General features: G+C 49.1%; 1 protein-coding gene across 1 annotated transcript in view; it reads left to right on the top strand.

Annotated features, from left to right (window-relative positions):
* The window catches only part of LOC8028177 (stomatin), a 41736-nt gene that overhangs the window by 16148 nt on the left and 10222 nt on the right, over positions 1-15366 (top strand). The window contains exons 3-5 of the mRNA XM_029986872.4: positions 3483-3555; positions 3720-3802; positions 11412-11615. Of these exons, the coding sequence (XP_029842732.2) occupies positions 3483-3555; positions 3720-3802; positions 11412-11615 (360 nt within the window). The remainder of the gene's footprint in view (positions 1-3482; positions 3556-3719; positions 3803-11411; positions 11616-15366) is intronic.

The raw sequence follows: 15366 nt of genomic DNA, 5'->3' as shown, positions 1-15366 counted from the left end.
GAGCTGACTGTAGAACTGCGTATGTGCAGATGCTTCGTAGTCTGAAAGGACGGGTTCTTGCGCATTAAAAAAAAAAAAACAAAAAAAACAAAAAACGCTTACTTATGTGCGGGTGTAATTCACCTTCTCTCAGGTGTCTCGGTCTAAAATAACTTCCGCTAACTCTCTTTGAAGCGGTTGTGAGTGCGGCGAACACCCTCCAATAAGAGTGTTGGCTCCACTTAGCGGTAGCACCCTTTTCCACACTCTTCAAAAATGCAGGGTGTTTCATGCAACAGCACCCTATTTCACTATTTAAAAGGTTGAATTACTAAAAAAAAATAAGGGTGCTCAAAGGGTGTTGCAACGGGCGTAAGTCTCTTTAACACCTTTACACTCTTAAGACGGGGTTACACTGCTCACACATCATACACAAGACAATCTGAAAACGCTGTCTGAAGCCGATTCTTCTCTGTTGGCCGGTCCTGTCACATTTACCATACAAAAATGTCTGCAAACATGGTCGAAACATACAAACGCATGATGCCAACATGAATTTGAACATGCTTCAGGCGTGGACGCAGATAATTCCATCGTCACGTTTACAGCGAACACCGTGTCTTTCGTGTAAGGTATTATCCATAGAGTTATTATAACGTACGCTAGAGGTCCAAGTGGCGCTAGTGCGCTGTTGCAAATAGATGCAGACAGCAAGCAGAGGAACATGGACTTCCGGTAATGCATTTCTATGCGAAAAAGTGAGTGCCTTTTTTCCCTGCGCTCGATTATAAGAACAAATATCCCGAATAATTCGTACGTACTAGGTAGCTTGGAACATTTCTTAGTCAGGCGGACGAAAGAATTGGGTCAGTTCAAGCGCTTTTCACTTAAATTCATCGCATTAAAGACGGTGCTAAAACAGCTTCGTACATGTATTTATGTGCACTGTCGGACACTGTTAGCGCGAACACGACGTTGGCGCCTTTCAGCATGGGGGATATACGTGCCAAACGAACGAAGGACATGTGGAAAACTAAGAGAGACGGCAAGAACTACGCACTAACACAGGATCGGTACTGACCTGTGCATGTAGACAATCAAAAAATAGATTGAAGGCAACGTAATACAGTCCGATTTTTAATAAGTACCCCTTTATTATTTCTGCTCTGTGTAAAGACGTTCGTTCTACATTCAAAACATCGGCCGCACGCTCGAAATCTTTGAAAACAAGTGGCTGCTAAAAGCTGCCCGGCATAGAAAATCATAAAAGGGACATCTTTCATAGCCCATATACTTTATTATATACGTCTTGAATGTTTTTAACCGCTCGTAAAGACGCAAGACAGCGTCAAAAGGGCTCCATCCAGTCCTGTCACTACATTTTGATGTAGTGACAGGACTGGCGGGGGGATCGGTGGCCGACAATAAAGAAAAAAAAAAAAAAAGGATCGGTGGCCGAGTGGGCTGAAGCGCACACCCAGCTCGACGCGCGTGGAGCGAAAGCTCGCGCTGCAGAACCCAGGGATCCTGGGTTCGAGCCCCACCCCTGCCCGTTTCGATCTGGATGAGCATCGTACCGGCGTGCGGTCGTGTATCACTACTGCGTGAGCACGTTAAAGACCCCAGGTTAGCAGTCGTACTGCACCGGCAAAATTGCTCATCTACAGTGTAAACCAGTGTCGCCTCATCCTGGCAGACCAACCTTACACTGTATAAACACTAAACGTCCAATTTGATTTGATTTGACAGGACTGGCATATTAGCAAGATATAAGCACCACCGGAATGTTGGTGAATCTTGAACACTCTACATTCCTTTTTATTGTTATTTTGCTTAGAATCATCGCTCGTTTTTACACACCTCCTGGTGTGTAAAAACACCTGAAATATAGCGAAGTTAAACATCGTTCAGTGATTAAAAAAATGCGCTAACTAAAGCAATTACACTTGTGCAATGTTAATGAAGGTACATGCTATTTGGTACGACACTAATAACAAAAGTGTTCCACGTTATTTTTAGCAAAAAAAAAAAGCGCGTTTCTTTTTTTTTTTTTTTTATAGGAATACACAGGAGCACCGCATAAGTGGACTGGTTGCCGTCTGCTTCAATTTGCCTCCCGGAGGTCGCATAGACGCTAGCGCCAGTTGACGCTTTAGCGTACATTATAGTAACTCTATAGGGTGCATATGGGCTGGCGGCCATAGTTTTGTGCGCGACTGCTGAGCGCGTGCTGACGGCGAGTTGTACAGGTATTTTGCAACGTGCTTTCCGCACCATCAAGATTATCGGTCTTAGCAGCCTAGGAACTTTAGTTCGTTCTGAGCATGTGCTTTAAATATCGTCCTCAAATATAGCGTCTATTGTGGTCGTGGCTTTCTAGGGTGTAAAATGTCCGAGTATGTGTGTGGTGTGGCGCACGTAACGCCTGTGGATGATCGCTCTTGTTCTGACCAACGAGTGCGTCGATCGACCCTTTTAGTGTTTTCTTACAGTCAAACCTTACCGATTCCTCCGAGTGTGTTCAGGTCGCTTGCATTCGGCCGGTCTTCCGAGCTTGTGTACGCCGCTACAGTCTCTGACAGGGTGAGAACGACAGGGAGAAGCTTCGGTTGTGCCGCGTCCAGTGCGAGCTTCCGGCCTTCGACAGCGCTTCGGCGTCTCGTACACCTCGAGCGCGCAGCTAAAGCACGGCGGAAAGCACGGAACGCGTGCTGGAGGTCGAGCGTTCGAAAGACACTCCCTGCCGTTCTCACTCTTTCAGTGACCATAGCGCCCGAGACGATGCAGACCGCATAAACACCGAAGTTGAAAATTTGAGTGAGGTTTTCCTACTGAGAAATTCAACGTGCGAGAGAAGAGACCGGCAGACCTACCGAAGTGTTTAATGAAAAAAAAAAAAAAAAAAAGTAATCGCGTTAATCGAGGTTTGTTGATAATAAACATTGGGAGAAGTGAGCGGCAGTTTCAGTCGAAAACCGCGGCACACCAGCTCTCTCTTCTATGTCGACGAAGCTTTGTTTTTCGCTGGTAGCGGTGCTGGCTGAGTGGTGGAGCATACGCCTCGCACTGGTGGAAACGACGTGTTTCTGCTCACATACACCTTTTCCACAAGGGAGCAGCCATCTTGAATGTCGTCCCTTCTGGTATGCGTTAAAACATCGTTTTGATCCCTCTATGCCACAGGAAGGTGTTCAGGGTAAATGCGTGATTATCATCCATTTTTATTTTGCCTCACCTAGGCCTTCTCGCATATTCCCGGTTGAAAAGTTATATTTTCGTCCTGCATGCCAGATACGAAACTCACGCGGCCAAGAACGAAAGGAAACACACACACAAAAAAAAAATGTCAATACTCTCTGCCCGCAGTTCCTGTAGGGCTTTGGCAGACGCGCTTCCTCATAAATTATGAACACAGAGGTGGCTTGTGAGCTGAATGCCCATGATCTTATGTGTAGGCATTTATCGCGTTTTCCTGCAAATGCGTGTTTTTGTTCTTTCCACAGATCGTACAGGAGTACGAAAGAGCCGTCATATTCAGACTGGGTCGTCTGGTCAAGGGAGGAGCTCGTGGTCCTGGTAAGAAAGCATTGGTTGATTTGTGCGTCCGTGGGCAGTTCATTCGTTTCCGTTTTCACAATTATCGGGGATATTCTGAAGATTTCATCACCTTTAAACTCCATGATTTTGTTTGGTTTAACTTTTTGCATGTTTTCACTGATTTCCCCTTTTCGTTTTTGTAGGCCTGTTCTTTATCATTCCGTGCATTGACAACTACACCAAAGTCGATTTGAGGACGGTGTCTTTTGACGTTCCTCCGCAAGAGGCAAGTTCCTTTTTTCCTTATCGTTTGCCTTTTCTTTTCAATCTTTTTTTTAGTTAGTATCGCTTGCACCTTTGCATTATAATTATAACATTATAATCAAATGCATACATATTTTAGTTATTGACGTTGTATTGCAAGTGCTTTTTCTTATACTGTTCGTTTGAATGACGAGAAGCGTTGTCCATTCGTTGTTAAATGCCTCACATGTATCTTTTTATTATGTACCAATGCCTGCAATAATCCCTTCGGGAATCGGCAGTATTTTGAAATAAATAAATGAATAAATAAAGCAGGGGTCTCCAAACCCCGGCCCGCGGGCCAATTCCGGCTCGCGGAGGTCTTCCGAGCGGCCCGCGTTTGGCCTCATGCGGAACTTCCAGTGAAGCCCGTCCCACGGCCCGCTTCCAGCAGGCTTTCTGCTACAGGCGCAAAAAGAAAATTATGTCAAAATTAGCTGGAGATTGAATTTAAAAATAAGGTATATACATCAACCTTAGATTATTAGGTTTTTTTTTAATTTCTATGCTAACTTGTTTTTTAATGCTCCACTAGGAATATTTATTTATTTGCATTTGTATTTCCCGGCCCTCGAGGCAGCGACACAACCCCGAACCGGCCCCTTTACCAAAAAGCTTGGACACCCCTGGTGTAACGAAACCTGTTCCAGGAACGCTAAAACGGCATGGTCTCGTTGTTTGGTTTGTTTTCCGGCTTGTGTTAGTGAGGGCGTCAGTCTCACCGAAGTGCAAGCACCAAACGCGGTTCGCTAGTACCTTAAGTTCACCTGCGAAGCATCCTTCCTCCAAACACGTTATTGTCACAATCGACCACGAAGGGACGTGTCTGCGAACGAGCGCAGAACTTGGGAGGACGGCTCGGGTCGCAAGAAAGCTGATTTAACTTCATCGGTAAACAACACGTGTACGGTAGCCATTAAAAATTAACACTCAAGGTGAATCATTAAGTGTGGTTGGAGGAAATTATAGCCTACCTTTATTTCCCGTAATCAACACTTTTCCAGCCATCGGACATGCTACAGATGCTTTACACTTGCACTTTACGTGAGTTTTACACTTTACAAACACCTGCCGTACCGGCAGCAGCCCAAAATTTTAAAGCGTAAGTGAAGTGTTAGTGCTCCGAGCAAGGCACTCGCTATAGTTAGAAGTTCAGAAAGCAAGCATATCACGCGCCATACATACACATGAAAGCTAAAAATGTCAACGGCCATTAACCTTTTATCGGAACGCGGGGCAAAACGTGTGGACTAAAAGCTCCGCCTCCAGCCCGCGATCGTTGCTTTCCGTCGTTTTTTGGAGCTTTAAACCAGCTGCGAGAGCTCAGCAGACGCCGAAGTGTGATCAAAGGAAGAAAGCCAGCGCTGGTGGCGCAGACTTCTGCAGAGTTATTACAACTGGCCATAGATCACAGCTGTTCTCACCCGTCCGGTATTTACTGCGAACTTAGGTCGTTCTTTTTGTTGTGAGGTATAGCGCAATCGTACGTCAGAACGCAGCCTCCGCGGATTCAAGCCCCCGATGCATGCACGCTCGTGAAGTATTGGAGACACGAAAGCTCGTGAAGTATTGGAGACTAGAGATACGCAACCCCTTCGACGAATTTTGTACTTTTTGCGCCGTAGTCGATTCAGCCGCTGGATTCTTGTTCTCGCTCCGCTCGGAACGGCCTGTTGAGCCGACTGTTTTGGCCGGGGGAAAGGAAAGTGCTCGGCGCGGCCGCAATGCGTTGTATACGGAGCCTCGTGGCACTGACCAGCGGTCACAGCAGCTGGCAACGAACCAGCGGAAGCGGCGCAAAGCCCGAGAAATTAAGGAACAACATTCCTCATGTCTGCCGGGGGCCACGCCTCCAGCGACCAATCCAGGAAACTGCTGGATCACTAGGGACTTTTAGTAGACCGTATGCTAGAGCTTCGCTTTGATAGCGGGAGCTCGTGCCGTCACTTCGAAGCATGGATTGAGCACGCGCCCGCTGGACTCGCTTTCCTCAACGTATGATCTACTAAAACTCTCTACTGTTTCTATGCATCTGGTGAAGCGGCAGGCTATACCGGAGCGGCAGCGATCAAGCAGCTGTGACCCAGCAGAGAAAAGCAGACGACAAGCTGGTTGCGCTGAAAGTTGAAACGCCCGTCGGAACAGCGCCCCCAAAAATATATAGTGTTTTTTTTTAAATTTATTTTGTTATTGCAAATATGAATCATTTATCGCTGAACGCCAAGTCCCCGCTCAAATATAGCGCTCTAGCGATCCGAAACAGATGGTAAAGTCTAAGAGCTTGCCGTTATCTAAATTCAAAAGATTTAAGTGATTTTCCGGCAATTTTCAATGGGAAAATGACGGGCGACCCCAACGAATACGTGGAGATGAATAGCGTCAGCTACGGGGAACGGGCCCCATTTTCCCATCGAAAGTTTCAATAAACGGCTCGTAAATGTTGAATAAGATAAAGGGCGGTTTTGAAACTTTGGCATCTGGTGCGGACCGTTAGCTCTGCATTTGGGCGAAAGCAGCTTTGGGCAAAATGTAATCTAGTTTTGCAATTAAAAAATAAAAAGGAAGGATGATATAAATAAAAATACACTGTCATCTTTTTTTTTTTTTTTTGCCGGGGGGGAGGGGGGGGGGGGTTGTTCCATATCTGTCTAGTGGCGACTACTTTGCTGGGAAGGGCTAGAGAGCCTATATAAATATTTCAGGTTGGGAGCATATCAAACTGTTGAAAGTGTTGGCAACGTAATAGCGGATGCTTTCTGCGCAGATTGTTCGCAAGTGTGCATACGTTGCGTTGTCGCGTGGCGAGGCGGAAACGCTACAGAATATCAACGCTGTGAAAAAAATCTGCCGCTGAGGCAGGCTTCACTGGTTTAATCTGTAGATGAGAAATTTATCCAGTGCAGTACGACTGTTAAGGCCGGTTCAGACACTTGCGTTTGAGTGCGTTTGACTGCGTTGCGTCCAGTGCGGAAAGCTAGTCACCGGCACATCTGTGCTTCGTATTAAGCGCGGAATCCAATCCAAGGAATCATCTTGGCACGCGATATAAGCAGCAGGGATGTCCTGGTTTCTCGCTGCCGCAACGCAGTCAAACGCAGTCAAACGCAACTGTCTGAACCAGGCTTTAGCCTGGGCTCTTTAACGTGTATGTGTACCATGCAGTAGCGATACATGACTGAAGCTCCGCCTTCAGGGCGAACTCGCTGGCTTGCGCAGTGCCTTCGTGGCGCGTTCCTGCGCGTGCAGGCTTCTGGTAACAAGGGCCAAAAGCTTACCTTGGTGGTCAACAGAGTATATTCACCGCATTCGGTGGGAGTTGGTACCACGAGGGCGCCACAGTATTTGTTGCCCCAGTAGACTTCCGGTAGTGTATTTATTTCTTCTTCAGTAACACACAGCGATCGGAAAATAAGATTTTCCTTTGAAGAGGTACCTGTAATAGGTTTGTAAGAAGCTACGCGCTTTGTAGAACGTAGTACAAATAACAAAAGGATGTGTGGCAAGAGGAAAAGAAGAGGAAAACCGAAAGCGCGCAGGGGTCCGCAGATAGCGGGCGGCAGCGACCTTGTTTGCAAACAAACATTGGTGAATACAATTGCAATCATGGCGTCCCAACCGGTGCCCCACGCTTGCAAGCACGTGCAGCGTGCGCGTGAAGATAGCTTCGACAAGCTTGTAATTGCACGGGCTTTCCCGCACGAGCTGAAACATGGCGGCAGCCAGTTGCTCTATATTGTCACGGGTAGTGACCAATAAACAATAATAAACAGAAAGAAATAAACGTTTAATGTGGCGAACTTGTGCCAAAAATAAAGAAGGAAACGGAAGAAAGCAGAGCGTCGCGGGCGTCGAAGTCGGCGTGTCAGCAGAGTCGAACGCTGGGGCGAAACTGACTTGACAAGGTCGCGGGCGGCCTCTTATCTAGAGTGCATCGCTATCTCGAAGATTCGGCAAAAGCGGCTCGAGCGTCGCGTGATCGGGCGAGAATGAACACGCACTTTCTAGAAAACAAAAGCAGGAATAAATGATAGAAGTTACGTGCGGTACATGAGTAAACGAGAACTTTCTGGAGGTCCGTGACCGAGCGTTGCTTTCTCAGCCCTGGGCGCGGCATTATCCCCCCCTTTAAAAGTGCATCGTCCCGATGCAGCACAAAAACGGAAAACAAAAAACAAAAGGACAGCAGAATTGCTAGCCGGAGTTCGCAGTCCACAGTTCACTCGTCGACGAGAGTGGAGAGTCCTATCGTTCGTAATACGGCTTCAGCCGGACGACGTGCACCACCTCGGGTCGCGGCTGACGTCTTGCAGATGGGCGCGTTCCGTCGGGTAGAACTTCGTAGTTCAGATCGCCGAGGCGTCGGATGATCTTGTAGGGCCCAAAGTAGCGCTTCAGGAGTTTCTCACTGAGACCACGGCGGCGGATCGGTGTCCACACCCACACCCTGTCTCCGGGCTGGAAGTGGACGTCCCGACGACGAATAATGCCGCGCCTAGTTTCCCCGGCGAGGAGCAAGGGGGGACAGGCTTTCACGTCGTGGTCGGTGCATCGGCGAAGCTGGACGTCGCGGTGACGGCGACCGGAACTCTCGGCGGGACGCAGGCTCGGGGGACTGAGGTCGTCGCAGGTACTCGTCGATCTCGATAGGGCGTTCACCATGACGGGGGCGCGGGTCGTTCGGGTGGAACCCGCGTAGCCCGAGTCGTCGGTATGGGCATCGGCGGTAGGTGTGGTCCGCTTCCCCGCAATGAAAGCACAGAGGGCGTCGGTCGGGCGTTCGCCACACGTCGGTCTTGCGGGGTGCGCGAGGCTCCGGGCAGGCGTACTGGACCTGGTCGTTGTGGCGTCGGTCGTGCTGCGGCGCAGGAGACTGACGTCGGGGCGGCGTGACATAGGTGCGACGAGGAGGCGGTGGCCGTCGGGCCACTGCGGCGTAACTCAACGTCGGTGGTTCCGGAGCGGTGCTGACGAGAATCTCAGGCTGCAGCGCTTGCTGGACTTCTTCCCTGACAATCTCGGCGATTGAGGGCGAAGCTGGGCTTGCGGCGGCAGGTAGAAGTTTCTTGATCTCTTCCCGGACGACGTCTCGGATCATCTCGCGGATGTCCGTGGTGTTGCAGCCGGAAGGCGAAAAGGAACCGACGCCGGGAAGTCGGTGATAGTGGGTGGCTCGTGCTAGAAGGGCACGTTCGATGTTGGTGGCATCCGTCATGAAGCCTTCGACGGTGGTAGGCGGGCTCCGCACAAGACCACCGAAAATGCTTTCCTTGACGCCACGCATCAAGACTCTGAGCTTCTTTGCTTCGGATGCTTCTGGATCGGCGCGGTTGCTCAGTCGCAGGACATCTTCCACGAAGCTAACGATGCTCTCGTTAGGGCCTTGAATCCTCGCTTGAAGAAGCTCTTCCGCGCGTTCTCTTCGGTGTTGGCTCATGAACGTTCTTCGCAACTCAGCCTTGAGTTGCTCCCAGGAAGTGATCGAAGCTTCGTGGTTCTCGAACCAGTTCCGGGCGGTGGCTTCCAAGGCGAAGTAAGCGTTTTGCAGACACTGTTCCGGTGTCCATCCGTTATGACGGGCCACTCGTTCGTACTGTTGGACCCAGTAGTCGATGTCTTCGTGGCTTTCGCCGTGGAAGGGAGCCGGTGTCCGAGGAGCGACGGGTAGGTAGACGACGGCAGGAGCGGTGGGGGCCTGCGACTGGTTGTCCATCGTCGTCTTCTTCGGCTTGGGTTTGTCCAGCAGCAAACCGTACTCCGGATCCTCTCCCTTAGTGCGGCGGCTGGTCCGAGTTTCAGGTTCCGCGCTGAGTGGTCTTCTCAGCGAGCTTGGAGTCTGGCTTGCACTGCGGGTCCTGGGAGGGGAACGCTGCACGGGCATGCGGTACCCCGCACCTCCACCAAAATGTCACGGGTAGTGACCAATAAACAATAATAAACAGAAAGAAATAAACGTTTAATGTGGCGAACTTGTGCCAAAAATAAAGAAGGAAACGGAAGAAAGCAGAGCGTCGCGGGCATCGAAGTCGGCGTGTCAGCAGAGTCGAACGCTGGGGCGAAACTGACTTGACAAGGTCGCGGGCGGCCTCTTATCTAGAGTGCATCGCTATCTCGAAGATTCGGCAAAAGCGGCTCGAGCGTCGCGTGATCGGGCGAGAATGAACACGCACTTTCTAGAAAACAAAAGCAGGAATAAATGATAGAAGTTACGTGCGGTACATGAGTAAACGAGAACTTTCTGGAGGTCCGTGACCGAGCGTTGCTTTCTCAGCCCTGGGCGCGGCAATATTATCCATATTATCCAAGCATCAAGGACAATGCAGGGATTGGTGTTCCACGCGCCGCACGTGCTAGCCTCAGCAGTAGTAACTTTTCTAAAGCAAATACCTAAAACAAATGGCATCTTGCACGCGCGCTCGTCAACGCTTTATTTCGGGGAAGGCGTGCGCGTGTGGATCGTGGAACACTAATCCCTGCATTCTCCTTGATGCTTTGGTAATATAGCAAATGGTCTATTAGCCCCGTGCGCGACCGAAGGCGTCGCTGTGGTCGGCCTTCCACGATTGACCGAACGGTGACTATGACGTAGGAAAGGGGATTTATCATCAACGGAAATAGGAGGAATGAAAGAACTTTAATTTTGACGGTGTTGGCAGCGTTGCTTTAAGAGCTCAATGATTTCAAGCTTCTACCATGCTATTTACAAACACCATTGAACTTGTTGTTTGCAAGGTAATGACGTCACAAGGGGGAACCATAGGAGGGCGCCACCAAAAAATCTCGCCGCTAATTGTCTATCAGGAGTATTCACTGGCAGCCATAGCTGTGCGCGCGACTGCTGAGCGCGTGCTGACGGCGAGCTTCCGCAGTTCTTTTGCAACGTGCACTCCGCCGCACCATCAAGATTTCTGGTCTTTGCAGCCTAATAATTCAAGCTCGTCCCGGGCCCATGCTCTCTAAACATCGCCCTCAGGCCCCTTAGATATGGCATCCAGTGAATACTACACCATATTTGGCACAATACCTAACTACAGGGGGCGTTTTATTAAACTTTTTGTCGCAGCAGCCTGGTGTTCACTAACACGGCATAACTAAGAAATGGGACCTTGCCTAGCACGGTCTGAGAACGAGCGCTTCGCTCTAACCAGTGCTTTGGTCGCGCGAGGAGCGGCCTTCGAATCGGCATCTTCGATTTATCTGATCGAAAACCGACAAGAAAATTAGATTTGTTGCCCCCATAGCTGAAGCGCACTGCTAGAGGCTTGACTGTTCGATCTCCTCTCCAATAGGGACGCTCATCCTGATCAAAATGGGCAGGGGTGGGGTATCGAACTTGGGATCCTTGGGTTTTGCAGCGCGAGCTTTTGCTTCACCTGGCCCGAGCTACGGTACGCCAACTATGGGTCACCGACACCGTCGACGCTCTCGTTGCATCCTCGCCGATCGCATTGCAAACGCGGGCCACACACAAACCACGCGGCCCCGATCGACCAGTTGGAAACATTTTGAAATCTAGCCATAGTAATAAGTGCAGATGATACCTCACTATCCGGTGATCTCACGTTGCCTCCCCCCCCTGCCACGTCTGTACGTAGATCCTGACCAAGGACTCCGTAACTGTGGCCGTGGACGCGGTCGTCTACTACCGCATCCAGAACGCCACGGTGGCCGTGACCAACGTCGAGGACTACGGCCGCTCCACGAGGCTCCTGGCGGCCACGACGCTCAGGAACGTGCTGGGCACAAAGAACCTCTCCGAGATCCTGTCCGAGCGAGAGCCCATCAGCCATACCATGCAGGTACGCTATTGACTCCCTTTTTTTTCCTCGGTTTCATAATTCGGCCGCCCGGCCGCGCCAATTTTTTCTGTACACTGAAACAGGCGGTGTTGCTCCCCGCTTCTCTCCTTAATTCACGTCATCCCCGCTAAGTGGCGTCGGCACCTCTGGAGTTGGGGATACTAGGTGGCACCGATATTCGTATACCCTGTGAAACATGCCGAATTAGACCGATGATGATGATGATGATTCTGATGATTCTGCGGCTTTTAGAGTGCCTTCATACACACACGCGCTTTTGCTTGAGTGGTGACATCTCAGCCATTTTTCCTCCCAATCGTTTTTTTTTATGCATTTTGAAGTGCGCGCGATCCAGTGTCGCTCAGCTCGAGCGCGTAGCTTTGGCTAATAGATAGATGCCATTTTACCGCCCAAGTCACGCACCGAGTGCGCGAGAGCGTTACGCGCTGGCACATTCAGGGCAACAATGGATGTCTTCACCCTGAGACAGACAGACATGTAGGCACCCTTGGCGGCTTTTCCCTTGGCGCGACATCTAGTAGCTGCGGCGGCAATTATCCGAGTCCGTCGTCGTTTGGACAAGTACTCTGACCGTGTATTGTACACGAGGGCTGCGTGAAAGTTCGGCGAGGATTTGGATCCAGTCACAAGCTTCGTGCCGTAGAAATGGCGACTGCCAATGTTGCCTGATGCACTTTTGAAAAGGGTCTACTACCGGCGCCTACATCTAGCAAGCTAAAAGTTATTTAGGAGATAGTATTTTAGTCATATATCAGCTTTGTTCTGTTCAGATCAGCGGCATAGCTCCGTTCAGCTGTTTTGCGTGCCAGAGGTAGATTAACATGGTATTAGGTGGCTGGTCATAATGTTTTGACTGATGAGTGTATTTCAGTACCCTTACGACCCAGGGAGCGTTGCAGAGGGAGTAGGCAATCAATCAGAACAACATAGACAGAAGTAGAAGTTAAACAGAGTCGAGGAACACTTACACAAATATAATAGTAAAATTAACTTTAATACAAATTCAATGACGTTATTGATACTAATGATTGGGCAGCTGGTTCCATTCTTACGATGTTCTAGGTATGAAGGAATCGCTATATAGGCCGATGTCCGACAACGAGGAATGCCAACTTTGAACTAATGATCGCTGCGTGAAGAACTTTAAGAGGCTGGAAACGGAGCCTTGCTGTTAAGATCGGATTAGTATGATGTATTTAATCGAAAAGACATAGACGAGGTTACATGCGGCGCTACGCAAAAAGAGGCAAAGAGAACATGATGAACTATAATCCTGAGACTAGGGAGAAAGACGATGATGAAATAGAAAAAGAGCAGGAGTCTCAATTGAGACTCATGTTCTTCCTCTCCTTCATCGTCGTCTTTCTCCTTGTCTCAGACTTATAGTTCATCATGTTTAATCCTCACCAGCTCGTTTGCGCCCTAACATTCTGTTCAGGCAGAGAGAGGTTGGATTTTGATGATGATGATACACTGGGTGTGCAATGATGGTTGCTAACTATGAAACTGGATGGCAAGAGCGGTTTTGAAATATCGAAGGTCAGAAAGCACTTAGGATAGTTGCATCATCTCGCACAGCTATATGTGACGTTGTGCGTCAATAGCTGCCTCCTTATGGACGCACAACGTTACATGCAGCTGTGCGAAATGATGCAACGAACGAAAAAACAAACAAAAAAACCTTGCAATCTATTTGATGCGCGCATTTTCCCTGCCTGCATTATTGTAACCTCACCTGATCGCGTTACCGGAGTAGTTTACACAGCAGCGAGAGACTGTAAAAAAATGGGTGCGCCTTGTTGTTGTTTTTTCTTTCTTTTTAGTGCAGGGACACAGACGTGGTGATTAATCTTCGCATTCTCAAAAAGTTTTAAAAAGTAGTCCCCTATTTGTTTTTTTTACCGATCGGCCGGGAAGAAAGATAGAAGAGTTTTATTAACATAGAGGTCGCTTTAGGTCATCTGACTTTATCAGCTATCCTGAATAGAAAAGAAAATAGGCGAAGGAAAGAAATAAAGGGAAAAGTAAGCAATAAAAAAAAAAACGTGTAAATGTTTTTTTTAATATTCGGGTACCTAGGGCGGAATTATCGCAATGTTGAGGCGTATCGCGGTCGCGTTGATTGAGCACAAGAAACCTGCGCGCAGTGCTCGTGTTTAAGCTATCAGTAGCAACCAAACACTGTCCAGTTCTGCCCTTTCTGTTTATCAGCCGAGCTGACCGTGGCGCTTTCTGTACATTGCCAGAGGCATAGACCATACCGCACAGGGAGCACGGGACGCGTGTTCGGTAAGGCATGTGAAATAAGTCAACAGGACAGTATCGGCACTTAATGCTGGGTTTTCAAGAATGGAACATCGCTTGGTTTATAGAAAAAAAAAAGGGGGGGGGGATTTTATGCGCATAACGTGTAAGAAAATTTGAGAGCCGGCAAAAACCAAGCCTGTAAATCACTGAGGCGTATTTACCTAACCGTCGGGCCTCCCTTCCTTTCTATTGTCCCCCGTAAACCAAACGATGTGACTTTCATAAAAACGCGCCATGCAGAGTGTTCAAATGGACCCGCTGACTTACACCGCAAGCTTTTCCGAATAGGCGCTTGGGACAAATAAAGCGTAGGCGGTGCGCCTCCCGAATTAGTCGCCGTCCGTCAGTATATACACAACCTTGAAGGCCAGTTGTTGTCTTTGACTCGGGACACGGCGTGCGTGAGAAGGCGCTGTTCTGGAGAGCAGATGCGATCGGCTGGAAAGGAGGCAGACGACTCGCCTTGCTTTCGTTCTCGCGGAGTCAGCACCACACGCAGTGGCGGCCAGTCGACCGCCGGACGGACCGGCGGCCTCAGCGCACTCACGCGACGTGGGAAAGTGGCTACTGGCCGAACAGACAATGGTTCCCGGCTGCGGGTACACGAAAATAGGTTTCAAGACGAAGTTTCTGTTTCTTCGATTGAACTATTTCGAGCTCGCTTGCCTATTCTCTCTCTCTCTCTCTCTCTGTTTTTTGCAATTTTTTTATTCCGGAATCGCAGCGGGCGAAGTCTAAGTTCGGGGTCACACTCTTCATACGTCATACAAAAGGGTCTGCGTAGAGATTGGAACGCGAGACGCCGCGAGATCCCTGTTTCGAATGCCGCATGGCAATGAGCTTCATGGAGAAAACTTAGCACGCGGCATTCGAACCACGGATATTGCGTGACTCGTGTTTGCAGACTTTTTTTTTTTATGATGTGCGAGCAGTGTGACCCCGGTTTAAAGCCGCGGACAGGTTGCAAATACATCGTGCAAAAGACAACCTGCACTCGCTGTCTGAGGGGTCTGTCTTCCTTATAAAATTTCACGTTGGTCACACACCAACTGTCCGCAGGTATGTTCGAAGCACACACATGTAAAACGAAAACCTGCTTGGACACATGCTTGAAGCGTTTCCGCACATAAGTTTGTCATCGTGTCTGCAAAGAAACTCCGCGTCTTTTCTGTGATGTACGGTACGAGATACAAATCGTGTTCTGGGACTGTACATTTGACGCCGTGATGTTGACTCGAGCAGCAGTGGCGAAACGAACGCAGCAGCGTCGGGTTTAAGTGGAATAAATGATGAGACGCGGTGTGGAAAATCGTATTGATTATAGGCCTTTCTAAAGGGCTTCTGGCCGGTTCCGTTTTAAAGGGGTACTCCGCCGATTTTTGAGCTACCTCAACTAACTATATTTTCTGACTCCCCGGCCTTC

This window comes from Ixodes scapularis, unplaced genomic scaffold (genome assembly GCF_016920785.2).
Source record: "Ixodes scapularis isolate PalLabHiFi unplaced genomic scaffold, ASM1692078v2 PGA_scaffold3__209_contigs__length_174095766, whole genome shotgun sequence".
In the NCBI taxonomy this organism is placed as follows: domain Eukaryota; kingdom Metazoa; phylum Arthropoda; class Arachnida; order Ixodida; family Ixodidae; genus Ixodes; species Ixodes scapularis.
Note: the sequence above shows the minus strand (reverse complement) of the source record. Positions and strands in the feature narration are given on the sequence as shown.